General features: G+C 49.5%; 1 protein-coding gene across 1 annotated transcript in view; it reads right to left on the minus strand.

Moving 5' to 3' along the window:
- The window catches only part of LOC104045628 (mucosa-associated lymphoid tissue lymphoma translocation protein 1-like), a 27698-nt gene continuing 10058 nt past the window's right edge, over nt 1-17640 (minus strand). The window contains exons 9-15 of the mRNA XM_064456968.1: nt 14430-14607; nt 10941-11015; nt 10222-10349; nt 9831-9962; nt 9534-9685; nt 3846-3971; nt 1-2341 (exon numbers count right to left, since the gene is read on the minus strand). Of these exons, the coding sequence (XP_064313038.1) occupies nt 1979-2341; nt 3846-3971; nt 9534-9685; nt 9831-9962; nt 10222-10349; nt 10941-11015; nt 14430-14607 (1154 nt within the window). The 3' untranslated portion in view covers nt 1-1978. The remainder of the gene's footprint in view (nt 2342-3845; nt 3972-9533; nt 9686-9830; nt 9963-10221; nt 10350-10940; nt 11016-14429; nt 14608-17640) is intronic.

Raw genomic sequence — 17640 nt, forward strand, 5'->3', positions numbered from 1 at the left:
TGAGCCACATGAAGGTTTATGCATTCAAAAACACCAATAGTGTTTTATTCAGAAAAAAATAAACAGCCTCGCTTGGAATGAGATTAACATTAACTTGAGATGACATTAGCCATGATTACATGAGCCAGAAACATATTTTACCCCAACAGTATAGGAGGGTGTGTATAATCCTCACAGGGAATGAGACTCCCAGCTCCTCCCAAACACCTGCATAGCCATTCCCACTGACCTGTCTGAAGCTTCTGCTGGTGGTGAGTTATCTTTGGTTCTCCCTTCAATTAGTTGATTATTTTCTGGCTTAGCTTCTCTATCAGTCCATATTATTTAAACTACACCTGGTAAATTTTTTTGACATTTTTTTCTAGGAGACTTTTTAGACTTCAGCCAAATGGGGCCTCTCTTCTTACCCTTGGCTCTACTCACTGTGAGAATGAAAGCCTCCTCTGTTCTCTTTGGACAGGTTTCCAGCACTTGTAGGATGGTTTATCTGGAAAGAGCATTTCATATTCTTCCATGCTGCAACAGACACCATAGACAGAGATGCAAGTATCCTTTCTGAGGAAAACCGAAACTTAGAAAATGCTCTCTTACATCCCTCTTTTGGACCAAGACAGATGACAGATCTTGGGCTCTCTCCTGACCCCATCATTCTTGTCCTCTTAAGAAGTCTTTGATCTCCAAGTTCTTTCTTTCACAGGACCAAAAGAGCCAAAAGGGACCTCCAGCTGTCCAGCACCCTGACAACTTGGATCAGTTCATCAGCACCTCCTCCAGTCCAGAGTGAACTGTCTCCAAGGATGGAGATCCCACACCCCACTGGGGTTACTGGCCCCTGTTGAACTATTTGATCACCCTCTAAGGCCCTTGCTGAGCAATCACCTGGAGCTATGCTGAAACCTTTATCAGACAAATATTAGTGAAGCAGACAGGGAGGGGACTGTGCCTACTTGGGTTGTCCTTTGGGCCCTGCTCAGCTGTGGCTCTCTCTAGACAGCTGGTTTGCCACTAAAGGAAGTGCTTGAGGTTGCCCACAGTGAATGCACAGAGTCAGGCACTTAGAAATAAAATTTGCACTAATAATGACTTTTTTGAGGTTCTTCCTCCTCCATCTTGATCTTTCCATCCCCATATGTAGGACATTCTGCATCTCAGATGAATTCAGGGCTGCACAGCACTTAACACACTTTAATGCCCCTGTGTACCATGCTAGAAGGGGCATGTTGAAGTGTACCTGCCCAGTGGCTACTACTGATAAAAAAACAGCCTTCATTGTAAACACACACTTGATGGAAAATCTGACCTTCCTTTTCCTCGCAAGCAATTGCCTTGCCCTAAGTATAAATACATTCTTTAGAAATATATAAGTGCATAATTTAAAACCTGCTTTGACACAGGCAGGACTCATGAGGAAAGAGAAACACATTGTGACCCCAGGGGAGAGCTTATACATTCACACAGTTTTATCTGGGTCCCTTGTTCAAGCCTTGTGTCCCTTGCACAAGTGTGATGAGAGTCATCAGTTGTAGTTGGGTTTTGAGGCTGCGCTGCTGCTGTAGCACAGGTCTGTAGTGTTTATGGGTTTCTTAACACCTTTGATGCTGTAACGGTTGCTTTCAGGCAAAGCTTAATTTGCAGAAAACTTCAGCCAGTGCCCTTGACTTTAAGTGACATTGGGTTTTGCCTGGAAATGTTATGACTTATCAGGTGGCCCTGTCCTCTGCCAGACACGACAACAACTCCTTGCTGATCCCGACTGCTCCTGTAGGACAAGGATTATTTCCAGAGGGCTCCTGTCCCCACACACTGGAGGGTGCAGATGGGAGAAGCCTTTCTGAAAAAGCAGCCTTGACCTCATTTGGACAGGGCGATCGCCAAGGCTGGAAAGCAGCTGATGGATTCTGATGTATTCAGCACTTGAATAACTGTTGCCTCTATTAAAAGTAACAGTTCCCGAGGCTGGGCAAGCCAGCCCAGGGGGTCAGGGGTAGTCCTGCCCTGGGCCAGCCCGGAACAGTGCCGAACAGAGCTCACTCAGGTCGCTCTCATCGTTCTCCTCCGGCTCACTGCTGGAGTTGGAGGGGTTACTGCTGGGCAAGCTGCGGCCAGAGCCCGTCCTCAAAGATGCTTGCCCCTTCAGGTCCGTGCTCAGTGCCGACGCGTCCCAGAGGCACACACTGCCTGCGCAGGCAGGAGTTCTCTGGTAGTTTGGCTGGGAGTAATTCCTCTGGCTGAAAAACTGCCCTAGCAGAGATTTCTGGAGAGTCGTTTGCAGGCTTTCACAAGTCCTCTGCTTTGTGCTCAGCTGGGTGTAATGCAAATCCAACTGCAGGACCACATCCGTCTGGAAGGGAAGAGCAAAAGATGCAAAGTGAATCAGAGACTAAGACTTGAAACACAGCTTTTTCACTGTTGCCACCATGAACAGAAATTATAGACTTGGCTGGCTGTTCTGCAGGCTCACAGCCCCATGCTGTGGTGTGATGGAGCAATGCTACTGCCAGAGAAAACGAGCTGTGACATATGCTTATGACATTTGTGGGCCTGAGCCGTAGTTTCTGGATTTCAGGACTTCTGAAATCAGGCCATTTCACTTCAGACCTCATCAGCCCAGTCAGGGCACTGTCACCAAGAGCATCACCCCCAGGATGCTGGCACAGGGGAGCCAAGGGGAGAGGGACTGCACCCAGGCGAGAAACGGCACAACATCCATCCTGGCCACGGCACTGGACTGCTGCACATGTGAGAGGAAAGCATGTAAGCGGAGGGATATGAACAACTTAAAACACACACTGCACAGTAAAAGCCAATAGCTTTAAAAGCAGCACTCCACAGGGAACCATTAGCAGTCTAGCTCTATTATAGATTTTTATTAAAGCTGGTGAAGAAATCAGAAAATAACCACATTCACGGCAGGTAAATCCCTGAACATGAACCCCTAGCACAGGACTGTGCCTGAGATGCCTAGCTGTACAAAGTAGGGAGATGTATAATGGAGCAGGAAGAAGATTTTGTCAGGCAACGCAGGGTCCAGGTCTCACATCTGCACTTAAAAACAATGCTGAATGCTTAGGAAAGGTTCAGAAAAGAGCTCCAGGAACAATCAAGGACTGAAAGAGATGCCATATACTGAGGCACGACACACATTCAGCAAACAGCTCGTTGTAGGCAGATCCAGGCAGCAGCTCAACAGCAACATTTGGTGTGAGCCTGCGTGGAGCAGAGCAGATAAGCAGCTGGCAAGACCCGCTGGCTGGGTGTTAGAGTGGGGAAAAAAAGTCAAATGAGAAACAAGGTGCACACTGCTATTTGGGGAGAGATAATCTGCTGGAAGACATAAGCCAGTGGACTAGCAATTCTGCCTCTCTCATGGTCTTTAAATAGTTTGAGAGTCTTTTGAAGTATGCCAGAGACATAGCTTGGATCAGGCTTGGTAGTGTCTCCCTGATGGCAGGGGATAAACCCTCCTGCTGCTTGAGATCCTGGCCAGCCCATGAGCCCATCTCTCAGGCAAGCACACAGCCTAGTGAGACATCCTTCATCTGAAATATTTGGGCTAGTCCGATCTCCCCTAGGCTGACAGAGGCAAAGAACAGCCTCCCTGGCCTGGCAGCATGGAAGGACAGTGTGAACCAAGAGAAAGGGGATTGCTTTTGTGCCTTGAAGATCAACAAGCTCCTCTAACATCGATCTGGATGTTTGCACTGGCACAGGCATCCCAGGCACCATCTGCATAGAGTCACAAGACACAAGGTCAGAGGGGCACAGCCAGCTCAAGCCAGTGGGAATGGGGAGTACCAGTTACGTGACGCTGCAGAACTGTGGAGCTTTGCACCTGGCAGCTCTACCTGAATTTTCTGTAGTCCACAGAGCTGGAAGACGCAGTCCAGCTCCTCCCGCTTGTACACAGAGGCAAGCAGAGACTCCACTTGGTCCAGGTGGCTCTCTTTCAGGACGGCCACATCATCCATCTCCTGGGTCAGGAAAACAAGAGGAAACACAAGGAAATTTCAGCATCAGCCTGCCCATGGAGGCACAACTGCCCATCAAACATGCTGCTTCTCTACACACAGCAATGCCTGGGGCTGGCCTGTGCCCTTGACGCTTTGGCTGGTGGAAATGCTGCATACCCTAATGGAAGTACTACAGAGTGCAAGCAACAGAAATACAGAAATTTTACACACCCGCCTTGAGCATATCAATGAGAAGACCTAGCTAAGCACCCCCTGAAGGTGTCTACTGGGAAAACTGTGGTATAATGGGATTTCCAGCAGTGTAGGTAGCAGCAACAGCTCGTATCACAGCCATCTGTAGCATAAGCAGTGTGTCGAGGAGAGAACAAGTTTTCCGAGGGCATAGCTAGAGGAAGCTCTGAGTTGTGCTCCCACCATCTACAGAACTGATAATTCTTGTTCAATTACTCAAACTTATCCAAAATGGCTCCATCTCTGTGAGATCTTCTTCAGTAATGGTCTTATCTTGGAGGTGTGAATAGCACAAGAACAGACAAGGGAATATATGCCTTATGAAATAGCATCTTGCTTTGGATTTGAACCCTCTAGAATGGGGGGCAGCCCACAGTCCACCAGCCCCTTCTATGCAAAGATGATTCCTTCTGCCAGCTGGCTCTGGCAGCTACCACAGCCTGATCCTGCTGACCTGCCAACACTAGAATGTGCTGGCCTGCCTTTGGCCATGGGAGCTGAGCAACCCAGGTGGGCTCACTGCAGCCACACATAAAGCCAGTGGCATGTTAAGATGGATCTGACCCTTGCAAAACTTTCTGTCATTGGCTGGAGAAGTTGCACCAGGTGATGAAGGAGGCTGTTAGATCACTGCAGGGAGGCAGAGGTTGAAGAAGCCTTGGGAGCTCTTGCTAGCCTTTACAGACCTTCCTCAAACTGATGCCTGTAAGCAGCCAAAGCAATTTGGGTTTGGCCAGGAGAATACTAGGGGTAGAAGCTAAAATGTTGGATCCCAAATGCTGGCTGGGATCTGCAGGCATCAGGGTCACCCCTGCTTGCAAGGCTGGAAGAACAGGAGTAAACACCATTGCTGATACAGTAGGTACACTGGAGGCAGGCTAAAGAAATACCATTTATCTCTATACAAAGCAAAACCAAATCCCATCTCCGCACCTGGCAACTCATTACTGGAAAGATAAACTGGAGGGAGCTTAGGAAAGATCAGGACAACGAATGGAGCTGGCAGAAAAGGAGAAGGGTGTGCCAACAAGGGGACAACAAAGCCCACAGAGGAATGGAGCAGCTCTCCTGCTCAGGGAGCCTTGTCCTGGTTCCTTCCACCAGCCTGAACTGTGCCTGAAACAGGAGACAAGCTGCAATGCAGAGCACCTTCTTCAAATGAACACTGCCTGCCCTCTCCTGCTCTCTCCTTCCCTGGCTCATTGCATTCCCACCTACCCTGATGCTGTCACTGCTACGCTGAGCCCAGCAGCCAAGTTAAACTAAACTTGGAGACCAAAGAGAGAGACAAAGCAGATCTGCCTGGGTGCCACTAATGCAGGGCTTTGGCAGGAGGAATGCAAAAAGGAGTGAAGTGGACCTACTGCGTCCAGACAGCTCCATCCTCTGGCACACGCGTAAGGAAGGACAAGACGTGCATGCCACCAGCCCTGCCCAGGGTGAACCTACCCTGCCAGCCTCCTGTAATGGGAAAATCAGTGATTTTCTCAGTCAAATGTGGTGTCTATTCTTTCAATAGCCTTTATGGACTCTTACAAAGGTGTCAAAGTTATTTTTGAACCCTGCTGGACTTTTAATACCCATGACATCCTAATTGCTAGGAGGAAAACGGTCCATGGCCAGAAGTCCTCCTCATAGTCACCCACCATTAGTCCCCTCTCTTCCCCATATCTGATGATGCCATAGTGCTCTCCTCCAACCTTCTCCATAGCCACCTCATTGCTGTTTCTGCATATGTCTTTTGACTTCCACAGTCTTGCCTTCCCCTGGTATCCCTACACCTGGGACCTCTCCAAGAGTGGCTCCTCCAGGGATTCATCAGCCTGTTGGAGCTGGGGTTAGGCCACATTCCCTTTTGTCTCCTAGCAGACATGGATGTGCTCTGGATCAGATAACCTCTAAGTGCCTGCTTCTGCAATCGTGTTAGCAGCCTTTGCAGACTGTGAATCTTCAGCGATTAACACTGCAGTTGGGTTTATGCTAGCAGGGTTGGGATGCTCAAATCTGTGCTAATGCACTGGACTCTTCTTCCAAACATCTGTTTATTGCTCTGCAATTCTGAGCCCCTTGAAGTTGGGCCACCCTTTGCTTTCAGTCTAACAAATACCCGGTTTGGAATGAAGCCAGTACCAAGTGCTGAACATCCAAAATAGACATGCTGTTTCTCTCTGGCACAGACCTAGAAGCATCTGAAAGCAAAGGAGCAAATGCTCAGGACTGTGGGGAAATGTTCAAAGTCCCTTCAGCATCCAGGCAGTGAGGATCTCCCAGCAACCCGAGAGATTAACAGATTAAATGACTGCATTGCTAAATGATTTTGGATTTGACAGCCAGCCAGGTGCTGCCGACCTGTTTCTATACATGAGGTTGTGCTTGTGTCCTGCTCCTGAGGCTAAGAATCTCTCCACCACAATATCGACCCTACATGGGAGGGGACCAAAGGCATCACATGGCCCAGAACACAGATTTGGTGATGCACATCACATCTGACAGATGCATATCCACATGCTCCAAGGGATCCACATGGGTGGTGATTCTGCAACACCCTTAGGCAAAACCCCTCCCAGACATTCATTATTTTTACCGTGAAAATGTCATGTCCAACCTGGATCTTCTTTACTGCAATTCAAACCATTACTTCCTTCCATGCTGGAAAAAAACTTTATATGAAGGCCCCCTATCCACCAATTTTTGCTTTTCTTGCCTAAACCACAATTCTCTCTTGCTCCCTCCTTTTATTACTTTGGATGTGCTTTAGTTGGCACACTTTTTTCCATGATGCATGGACCCAAAGTTGGACCTTGTGCTCCAGCTTCAGCAACAGTGAAGAGAGCCAGAGAGGGTCTCACGCAAATCTCAGAGCTCTGTTTACAACCTTGGCACAGTTTTCTGCCCTGCTTTTGTTGCACTAGCTATTGTGGACTTTGACCAGAACTGGTACTGTAGTCATTTCCCATCCCGTGCTTACACTACTGCTTATTCCTGCCCACATGCAGGAATTTGCATCTCCTCTTAGTGCAGCCTGACACCATTCATCATCTTTGCTGCAAGGGCACACTGCTGGCTTACGGTCAACCTGGTGTCCACCAGGACCCCCAGGGCCTTTTCTGCCAAGTTGACTACCAGCCTGTCAACCACCAGCTGTACTTGTACATGGGATTATTCATTATCAGGTGCAGGACATTGCACTTCCCTTGCTGAATTTCATAACAGCCTGTTGGCCCGTTTCTCCAGCCTGTCCAGGTCCCTCTGGATGTCAGCGCAACCCTCTGGTGCATCAGCCACTCCTCCCAGTTTTGTGTCAGCAGCAAACTTGCTGAGGGTGCACCTCTCCCCGTTATCCAGATCATTAATGAAGATGTAAAACAGTATTGGTCCCAGTAGTGATGCCTGGGGCTCCCCACTAGCGGCCTCCAGCTGGACTTTATGCTCTTGATCACATCCTTCTGAGTCTGGCAGTTCAGCTAGTTTTCAATCCACTCCACCATCTACTTATCTAGTCTGTTATCTCATCAGCTTGTCTATGAGGATGCTACAGGAGAGAGTGTCAAAAGCCTTGCTAAATCAAGATAAACAACATCCACTGCTCTCCCCTCATCCACCAAGTTAGTCATTTCAATGCAGAAGGCTACTGGGTTATCAGGCATGTAATCAATGCTGACTGCTCCCAGCCATCTTCTTGTTCTTGCTGTGTTTGGAAATGGCTTCAGGGATTATTGGCTCCATCACCTTCCCAGGGATCAAGATGAGGTTGATCAGCCTTTAGATCCCCAGATCTTCGCTCTTGCCCTTCTGGAAGGCAGGAGAGACACTGCCTTTTTTCCAGGACTCAGGAAGAACACTGTGAGCGGATGGAGAGTGGCCTTGCAGTCTCATTGCCAGGTCCCTCAGCACTCATGGGTGCACCCTGTCAGGTCCAATGGATTTGTGAATGTCCAGTTTGTATAAGTGCTCCCTGACCTGGTCCTCCTCTTCCAGGTCTAAGTCTTCCTTGCTGAAGAAGGGGTCTGTCTCAGGGGTCTGGGAATCCTGAAGGCTAGTCTGACCAGTAAAGACCAAGGTGAGGAAGGCATTGAGTACCTTGGCCTTTTCCATGTCCTGTGTCACCAGGTATCCTGCCCCGTTTAGCAGTCGGCCCATATTTCCAGACCCTGAAAGGAGCCAGATGCCCTCCTGCAGACACCCGTGTATCTCTCTGTGGTCCCACAGGTGACAGCGCATGACCTCGCTGTGGATGTCTAACATGGGGCAGATGAATTGCAACGCACTTGCGAGGCTGTGCTGCCACATCAGCAGACACCACTGGAGGTCGCTGTGAGCTAGCACCGCTGTGGAGCAGGATAGGGATGGGGTTCCTACCACCCTGGCTCTACTGTGGTCCCTTTTTGATCTCCCCAGTCCCTCTTGAACCAGGTCCAGATGCAGGAGCAAGCAGCTGGGTCCCCCTTCCCCCACAATCGCTGATCTGGGGTGGATGCACACAAACACGTGCAGACACACGCATGCACACACGATTTTCATGCGTGGTTCGGGAGCTCACGAGGGGAAACGACGCTCCGGCTTGGTAACGGGCAGGATCAGGCTCCAAACCTCCTGCTGGATGCACCACTCTGCATCAGTCACCACAACATACTCAGGCGCAACGTCCCTCCACGAGCAACAAGGACTGAAAAATCCACCACAGTCACGCTATGCTTCAGCAGAAGGACTACAGAAAATGAGGAAGATGGTTAGCAAAAAGGAGCAGCAAATGAAATCCTTAGAGGTGGCATGGAGACCACCAGAAAAGACCACGCTGGGCACGTGGTCTGTTAGAAAAGGTGTGAGAAAGGGCACAAAGAAGCTGGTACAGCTCAACCGGGAACAGGTACAGGAGGATATATCATTGCATTAAGATATATTAGCACAGCAGGCTAGGCAGGCATCATTCAAAAAGCCAGATCTGCTTCCAAACACAGAAAAGAGGAAGGCTCTTCATCTCAATTGGATTAAATGCAATAATTTAATCAGGCAGGCCAGAAATTGGTCTGAGGAGTAACTAGTTAAAGGCATCAAAACTGGCACCGAATCTATTTTGTGATGAATTAGGAGCAAGGCAGGCAGTCTGCAGGGTACTGATACGTGGAAGGAACACTCAAAGAGGTGTTTGCAGAGAGAGTTATTTGCATCAGAGGTAGGAAAGAAGGCGATCCCTTTCCACGTGGGTTCAGCCTTTCCCAGCCCTTGGGACCCTTTGGGCTTGCCATAACCCTCCTCCCTCCTCTGCCCTGGGGAAAGGAGCCCAGCAGGAATTGAGGGGAAGGGGACCAGCATCTCTGCCAGAGGACTCACGGTGGGCCAGCAGAGCAGGAGATGGGCATCAGCAATGTCGGGTGGGGGGAGTTGCAGCTTCGCGCACACATACATCACATTGGAGAAGAGACGGTGGAAGCGGAGCTCCACCTGTGCCCCGCAGGGGAAGGTCACCATTTTGCTCACCGGCTCTGGAAGGGAAAGCCCAGCGGGGTCAGCTCCTCAGAGGGTCCCACCAACATGTCCCCACAGATCAGTGTCCCTGAGAGACACAGGGACCCCCAGTCCTCTCCTCCTCCCCACCCGGTAGCCCTCCCTGTGCCCTGCATGGCTCACCGTGGCTGCATCCCCAGCAGTGGGCAGCTGCTCCCAAGGGACAGATTGGGTCTGTCAGGGACCGGGCTTCCTTCAGAGTGTGTTTGATCTCCATCACCTGCTTCCCAGTGACCAAGGGATCCCGGCCAATGTCTGGGAAAGAGATTTCGGAAGCGCAAAGGTCACTCCAAGTTCCTTATTTATCACCCTACCTTTCAGACCATACATGAACATCTTGGTACTGCTGCCAGGTTACTAAAAGCTTGCACAGGGTATGGCTTGCAATTTGGCTTTTAGGGATGGCTGGCTAGCTGGGATGGCTGGGATGGGGTGGCATGGAGCCACTTGGTTTCTGCTGATACCTCTTTTCATCCCTGCTACTGAAGCAAGTGGTTTCTAGCTCATCCCTTACCTTCTAACACATCTTCCAGCATGTGTGTAACCTTCTTCTCCTGCAGAATATGTTTCTTCAGATATTTCATGAAGATCCCAGAGCTGAACTCCCCATCCTGCAACTCATAGGCTTCTGCATCTTCGCTCCTGCAAGAGTAAGGATTTGTCCTGAACTTCTGGCAACAGAACAATTCTCAGGGCTTGCTGACTCCATCAAGACTCTGTTGGCTGAGTCCAGGTTAGTTCCTCATGCAACAACAGCACAAAGTGCTTGATTTTGGCCCAAGAGAAGGTGGGAAGGGCATGGGATGGAAAAAAGCAGTGCAGGGGGGACAGGAGAGGAAAGCACAGCCTCTTTTGCTTGCTTAAGTGGGTGACAGCAGTTGAAAAGCCAGCAGAACTGGAGCAGTAAGGAATGCTCATCCTCATCTCAGGAGGCTTCAGATGACACATGTGCCTTGGGAAACAGACTCAGGCATGGAAGAACAGATTACAAGAGCTGATGCCACCTTCACACATAACCTGTAGCGGAGGTATAGGCTGCCACCAGTGATGTCAGGAGGAAAAAAAGAAGTGTCTGAACAGAAAACACAAAAGATGGATGGTGAGAGCCACAGGAAACATAAGCAAAGCTCTCTCAAACTTCCAAAGCCACCATGCATGAAGGGATGCAAGGAGATATGGCTGTGCCAGCATTTGGTCCTGTGCCATGGTGCAGGCATGGCAAAGTGCACTTACGTGGCGTAGCCGTAAACGGTATTGCCCCAGGGTTCCAGCGGCTGTACCTGGGAGAGGGCACACTCTGGGTTGTACCTGGAAGAGAAGATAAAGGAACAAGTGCCTGGAGGGGGCAGAGCCCATGTGCTCCACCAAGTCCATTTCTTATGGATGGCAGTAAGATCAACCCTCACATCAAATATAACCACCCATGTTACTTAGTCAGCAAGAGAGGCTAAACCTAGGAGTTCTACAAAAAACCTAAACCACAGGAAAGTGAGGAGATAGGGCCAGCTTTGACCTATCTGTGCTGGTGAAGTGGTCCTTGCCCTGCAAGCGAGCCTGGAGCTGTGGGTGCAACCACGCCTCCTCAGTCCTGAGGCTGGTTTGTCACAAATCCAGGCAGCACCACAGTGCAGAGCACATACATGTTCACTGTGGCCCAAGGGGCCCTAAAGAACTCGGAGGTGTGCACATCGCAAGGCTACGGCTCAACGGCCTGTCCAGGGGTCTGGGGAGCACTACAGCTCCCTTCCAGCCCATGCACATACCTTCTGCACCAGGACACCAAAGCATGGTACGGCTGATACGCATCCAGATCTCACTGAGAGATGGGATCAGGACATGCAGCCAGGTCTCGAAGCCCAAAACTGGTCATGGCACCCTGGTCTAGATATAGCTTAATGAGCACAGACCCTGTTATTTTCAAGATCAGGTAGATCTGGGGTGACATTCCTGGTTTCCACTGAAAAAGATACCATGGTTGCACTTAATGGCCAAGCCTTGCCCATCTGACTGCAGCCAGACTGAACAGGATGGGGACCAGCTGCCTCCAATTTAGACCAGTGACTTGGAGCTGCTTCAGATTGCACAGGGATAAGAGCTGCACACAGGGGCGGCATTATTCCGTATTATTCAATTCCAGCACAGTTTCCTGGTGCTACTCCTAAATGAATGCAGAAATCTGTGATTCCAGGTCCAAGGAGAAACAAGACATGGGATCCCAAAATAAACCGAGGTCCTGTTGTCCCCCTGCTGTGGACATCCACCCTAGGCTATGTAGACACCAGTTGATGCAAACCTGTCATGATGGCAACAGCAGGCATCCACACACAGCAGAAATGCTGGCCGTGGTCCCCTGCCCCAGCAGCAGACAAGCTTCAGCAGGGGCTTGAATTTCCAGGGGTGTTTCCAGACGTTGACCAAACACAGGGAGAGACCTGACAGCAGAGGAGGTGGCAGTGCTCCCTCCTGCTTCAGGCCCAAAGAAGTCTCATTTATACAGCACATCTCATGCAACCCAATTCTGATCTGCATCCCAGATAGGAGATGGTATCTTTCTGTCCTAATCAGTAGATGCTAGAAACTCTCACAAATCAGGGAATTCCTGGAAAAGGCAATCGCATCCACCCAAAATCAGCACATAAATGTACAAGGCTACACACAGGCTCTGCGTTCCTTGTTCCTCCTCTGCTGAAGCTGAACATCTGCTACCACTTGGCAAAGGAGAATGTGTTTCTCATCGCCTCGGCACTTCTGACGCTGTCATATGGGGTGAAGAGATACTTCGAGTGAGACCCCTCTTAGCACAGACACAGCTCCTCCAAATTCATGCGTGTCTGAGTGTACTGTTGACAAGCTCACAGCACCAGTCCAACCAAAATGGGGTTGGGAAAGGAGGCCCCAGGAGCCCTGTTTTAAGGAGTGCCGTAAAAAACACACAACTATAAAATCCAAACTCTTTGGTGAGCTGAAATGGTGACTTCTCAAGGAAAATGAGCTCAGGAGAGAGCTTCTACAGCAATCCCCCACATGCCTGGGAATAACACCTACTGCACTGTGCTTGCTGTGGGAAAGAGGAGGAAAGAAGTGTGAGATCTTGGGGCGGGAGAGATAAAAAGAGCGGCACAGCCATGCCTAAACGTTACAGCAGATCTCACATTGCATCCTTTTCCCAAAGCACCATTAAGACTCCACTAAGCACAGAAACCACTGGTGATGCCAAGAAAGGAGAGATCAGATCAAAAGCTATTTCATAGATCATCGCCATTTGTGTAAGCAATCCCCATGCAGCCTCTGTGTCACTGCTCTCGGATGGGCTACCAGCAGCCCAGAGGCACGCTAGCCCATCTCCACCCATGCATCTGCAAAAACCACATGCTCCTGCTCAGCTGCAAACCATCCTCCTCTGCCTGGTATCGTGGTGGGGAGAGCAGCAACGTGCTGCCGTGTGTGGTGGAGGGTACTCAGCAGTGCAGGGAAGCAACTTGCTCTGCTCTCAGCAGCAGCAGTGAGCAAGAGGGATGAAGGGGATGCTTTGCTATGGGGCATTCAGGGCAGGTACCAAGGGACAGCAAGCTCCAGCAATGCTGGAAGCTCAGAACTGCGGCAGCAGGATAAGTCCTAGCACAGCCACCTTGTAAGCTATTCAAAGCCAGTGTTCCTTCCTCTGCAGCTAAAAGGCATCAAAGAGTTAACATCTTTCCAGGGGCTGGCAGCTTCTTCAGGGCAGCAGTATCAAAATTCCTGTCATCTTTCTGGTTTTTAGTGCAGGAACCACAGAAGAAAGAGGGAGACTTTTCTGCATTTGCCCTCCAGGTCTTTTCTGACCTGTAAATCTGCCTCAGGAGGCCAAAACAAATGAACTAATGACAACTTCTACTGGAATTCTCTACCTACCTCTGCTGAAAATAGGCAAGTAGCATTGTTCTGCAGCCCACAAGCTGCAGGATGGAGATCTGCAGGCTAAGGGAGGATGATGGGCTTTTCACAGACAGAGGGAAAAAAGCTGATCCGTGACCTCAGCAGCAGCCTGGGTCCCACTTCATGACACGACCACTTCAGAAGAATTTAAGGCCAGTAAAAAACAAATAGCATGGCTCAAAATATTTTCCCCATGATATTGCACTCTTCTCACTGATATGTTAATGAAAACACAGCCAGGAGAAGAGAGGTGAGCTAAACAGTCCCAGCCTGAGCACAGGGGGAAAGACCCACTGTGAAAGTCCAAGGTCAGCGAGATGCTGCTACAGCCTGCCAGGGCTGGGTGGTTTGGGGCAGGGGGTTGAAATACAGAGAAGACAAACCCTACACTGAGCTTCAGCCAACAGTTTATGCCAGGGCACAGCCAGCCCTCTTGCAGACTTTAGGTGACTTGCCTGTATTTGCCAGGCTTCTTCACCCCTAAAAATCAAGGGAGGGTCTCCAGCAGATTTCAGGCAGCATCTAATGCTCTCTGCACCTAACACATGACCAACTGAGCTTCCCAGAAGATCCTGCAAGGCCTGGCAGTCTTGCTGATTTTATCACACAGCCTGATAAACTTTGACAGAGGCCTGGGCTCAGCAGCACCATGGGGGACATGGCCGCAGCAATCCATGGGAACACCCCACGCGGTTATGTAGAAGCCCACTGCTGAAGCAGGGGCTGAGGCTGGGAGCTGTTTTCCCCAGCACCTCTAAACACCACCCTCTGCCCATCCCAGGCAAGGAAGGGGGAAGAGCACCCTACCATTTCCTGCAGGTGTCCAGCAGGATGAGGTTCAAGGCCGTCTGCTGCTGCTGCATCTTCTGGAGGATCTTCTGCACACTGATGCAGTTCTCAGGGGCGTAGGGCTGTGGAGCATCAATGGGGACCATGTAGTTCCTCCCAGAATGTTCATATCCATGACCAGCATAGTAGAATATAGCTGGGAACAGGGAGAGGAGAGGATGAGCCATGATGTGAACCTGCAGGTCTGTAACCAGCTCCCCATGGCCATGTCCCACCTCCTGTCCTGAAGGTACAATGGTGCAGTAGACCTAGACCAGCAGCACCTATGAAACTGGAGCTACGTTGACCTCACAACTGACTTTTTTCCCTTCAGCAGAGTTGAGAGGCTCTCCTGTACTTGTAGTTTCTAGCACCGTTTGTCAGGACACCCCAAAGTCACTGGGTTTACATGTTTCCATAACCATCTGTGCTACAACACCGGAGCTCAGCATCTGCCAGGCTGAATACCACCTTTGTTACAAGTTTTGGTTAACCATCAGCTCTTTGCAAGAATACAACAACAGACTAAGTATTTTACCAGAATGAAAAACTCATTAATAGCCTTTTAAATTAAAAGCTCCTCAGCTTCCTAGTTTTGGAGGACAGACTAGCAATGGATTAGGTTTTGGGAAACACTCTCCAGCTTTCCAAGATCTGCCTGTATTTACACACCTATAAGCTGATGAAAAATGAGATAGAGACAGAGAGAGATGCATTCTCCAGATGTCCAGAACACATGGACCACATGCTTCAACAACCTGACAAGATACCAGCCCTGTAAGGTGGGAGCGGAGTCGGATTCATCCAGGTGTTGGTGGGAAGTCAAATAGCCAACAAGAATTTTGGTTTCGAGATTTAAGCACATTAATCTTAGAAATGGTTTCTGCCTTCGCAAGAGATGGCAACACGGGGTCATCCAGCTTGGAAAGCCAGCACTGAGGAGCTCAGCGTGGCCCAAGCTGGTGCTTCTCACCGACCTGTGTTCAGTGAAGGGCTTTCCTTTTGCACAGGAATCCCCATGTGGGCTGTAGCTTTCTGAAAAGAAGATGCACAGTGGCTGGCTACACCTTCCCAGCACTGATGTCACTGCTTGGGAGATGCTGGCGAAAGCCAACTCGGGGAACTGAAATGGGTTAAAAATAGCTCTGTGAGGTGACGCAAACAGTTACACTACCACAGCTGAGGGACAGTGAAGAGCAAGAGGCCAGAAATGGGAACAAGTGGCTAAGAGGAAAAAGCCGGAGAAATTCTTCAGTCAGATTCGCTGCCAAAGCCCACGCTTCATTGAGTAACCTCTTCTCTGTGTTTCCCTCCACTGCTCTTGCCCCTGTAGTTCACAGGACACTTGCTTTGATCTCTGATTGCAAGGGATGTGGTGATTGGGGCAGGAGCCAAAGAACTGAATGCATGATCTCATTGTATGGGGGATGGAAAGCATGATCTCATAGTAAAAAAGGCCTCAAGTCACCTTTGGTTTCTACTCTCAGGGGACAATGGAAAGTTACTCAAATGGCTGTTTTCACAGATGCCCACAAGGTTTGGGTTCCTCTTCTTCTGGATGGCCAGCCAGAGACAGTGGGCTCTGATTTGCAGAAATTTTAAACTTTCATAACTTGCAAATCAAAGCCACAAAACCCTCCCGAGACTATAAAAGAAGCCTTCTGGAAAAATCAGATGCAGGCACTTCAGGTTTGGCCCTTCAAGTCATCGAGCACTGATGGCTTTCATCCCTCTGCCTCTTCTCTGTACATGAAAGGGAGGTGATGACACCCGTTACCAGGCAGTGTCACTGACACTTGGAAAATACTGAAATGTTAAAGAAAAGCACACACACACAAAGATCATTCAATCACTAAATCTTCTAACTTTTGAGGTCTTGTTGTGCACCCTGAATGCACTGTCAAGTGCTCCCCATGCTATATAAACCACAAAGGCTCGTGTTCAATAAAAAAAGATTTGAGTTTCACATCAGCTGAGCAACCTTGCAAACCTCTCCTGGACTTGGTCTCTCCTCCTGAACAGGAAAGTCAACAATTTTCCTAGAGAAGGCACTCTTCTTCTTCTAGGCTATAAAGCCTTCTTTAGGGAAGCTTTTGTTCCGAGCTAACATTTCAACGTTCTGCTCACATCTTGTGAGTCAAAAACTGCTGATCAGAGACAAGCTTCCAAGTACCAAATTAAAAAGGGGAAGCTCCAGGCACTGTTTCTAACACAGGAAATGTCAGCATGCAGCTTAATTAAGGCATGATGGCATATTCCTAGTATTTCACTTGCAACTTTCTGCTCTCATTGCATTTCAGACTTTTTTTTGAGTCAGGACTTTTTAAGATGCTTGAAATAACATCTAGGGGGATTTCTCGTTCATCTGAGGGTTGTGTAATTAGACCATTCGGGGATGTTTGGGGCCTTCAAAAATCCTCTGCATCTTTTCTAAGAGGAGGTCTGGAGGAAAGGTCAAAATCAAATGGTCAGAAGTGGCCAGATGAGCCACCACCTCCATACGGTGAGTTAGAGAAGCCTTTGGATCACCTTGAATGTGCAGCCATGTAGTAACTCTGTGCCTGAAAACAAAGCCAGTTTTTGCTCTGGGCTTACGAAGTGTCAGAGAAGGTTCAATAATAAGATGGTCAAAGTCCTTCATGGGGGCAGATAAGACCAGGTGGCATTTTGGCTGGGGCTGAGCACTGGTTGAGCAGCAAGCCATGGGTCACAGTGGACACCATGCTGAAGATGAGCCAGCATTGACTGGGGACAGAGCTACGCTAGGAGATGCAGGATTGCCAGGGAACCTGTCACCACTCTCCTTGGCCCCAGGTAGACCCCAATTAGATCCTCTGTCTATTCTAGGGACCTCAGTTCTAGAGGAAGGTGGAGATGCTAGAAAAATCAGAGGGTACCAAGATGTTGGGCCCCAAGGCCTGTGAGGAGAGGGGGAAGGAACTGGGCTGTGATGATCTGGACGCATGAAGGTGAAAGGAGGTCTAACAACAGCCTACAGCTCCTGGAGGGGCAGATATAGAGACAACAAAGCCCAACTCTCCATGTAGGTGTGGACCATAGAACATAGGACAATGAGCACCAACCCATGGAGGGTCATGTTTGATGGGAGGAAAAACTTCTCTGGAGGGTAGTGCAGCCCTGGGACGGGCAGGTAGAGAAGTGGGGGGCTCCATGCCTGGGAGTCTTCAAG

Source organism: Phalacrocorax carbo, chromosome 7, assembly GCF_963921805.1.
Source record: "Phalacrocorax carbo chromosome 7, bPhaCar2.1, whole genome shotgun sequence".
In the NCBI taxonomy this organism is placed as follows: domain Eukaryota; kingdom Metazoa; phylum Chordata; class Aves; order Suliformes; family Phalacrocoracidae; genus Phalacrocorax; species Phalacrocorax carbo.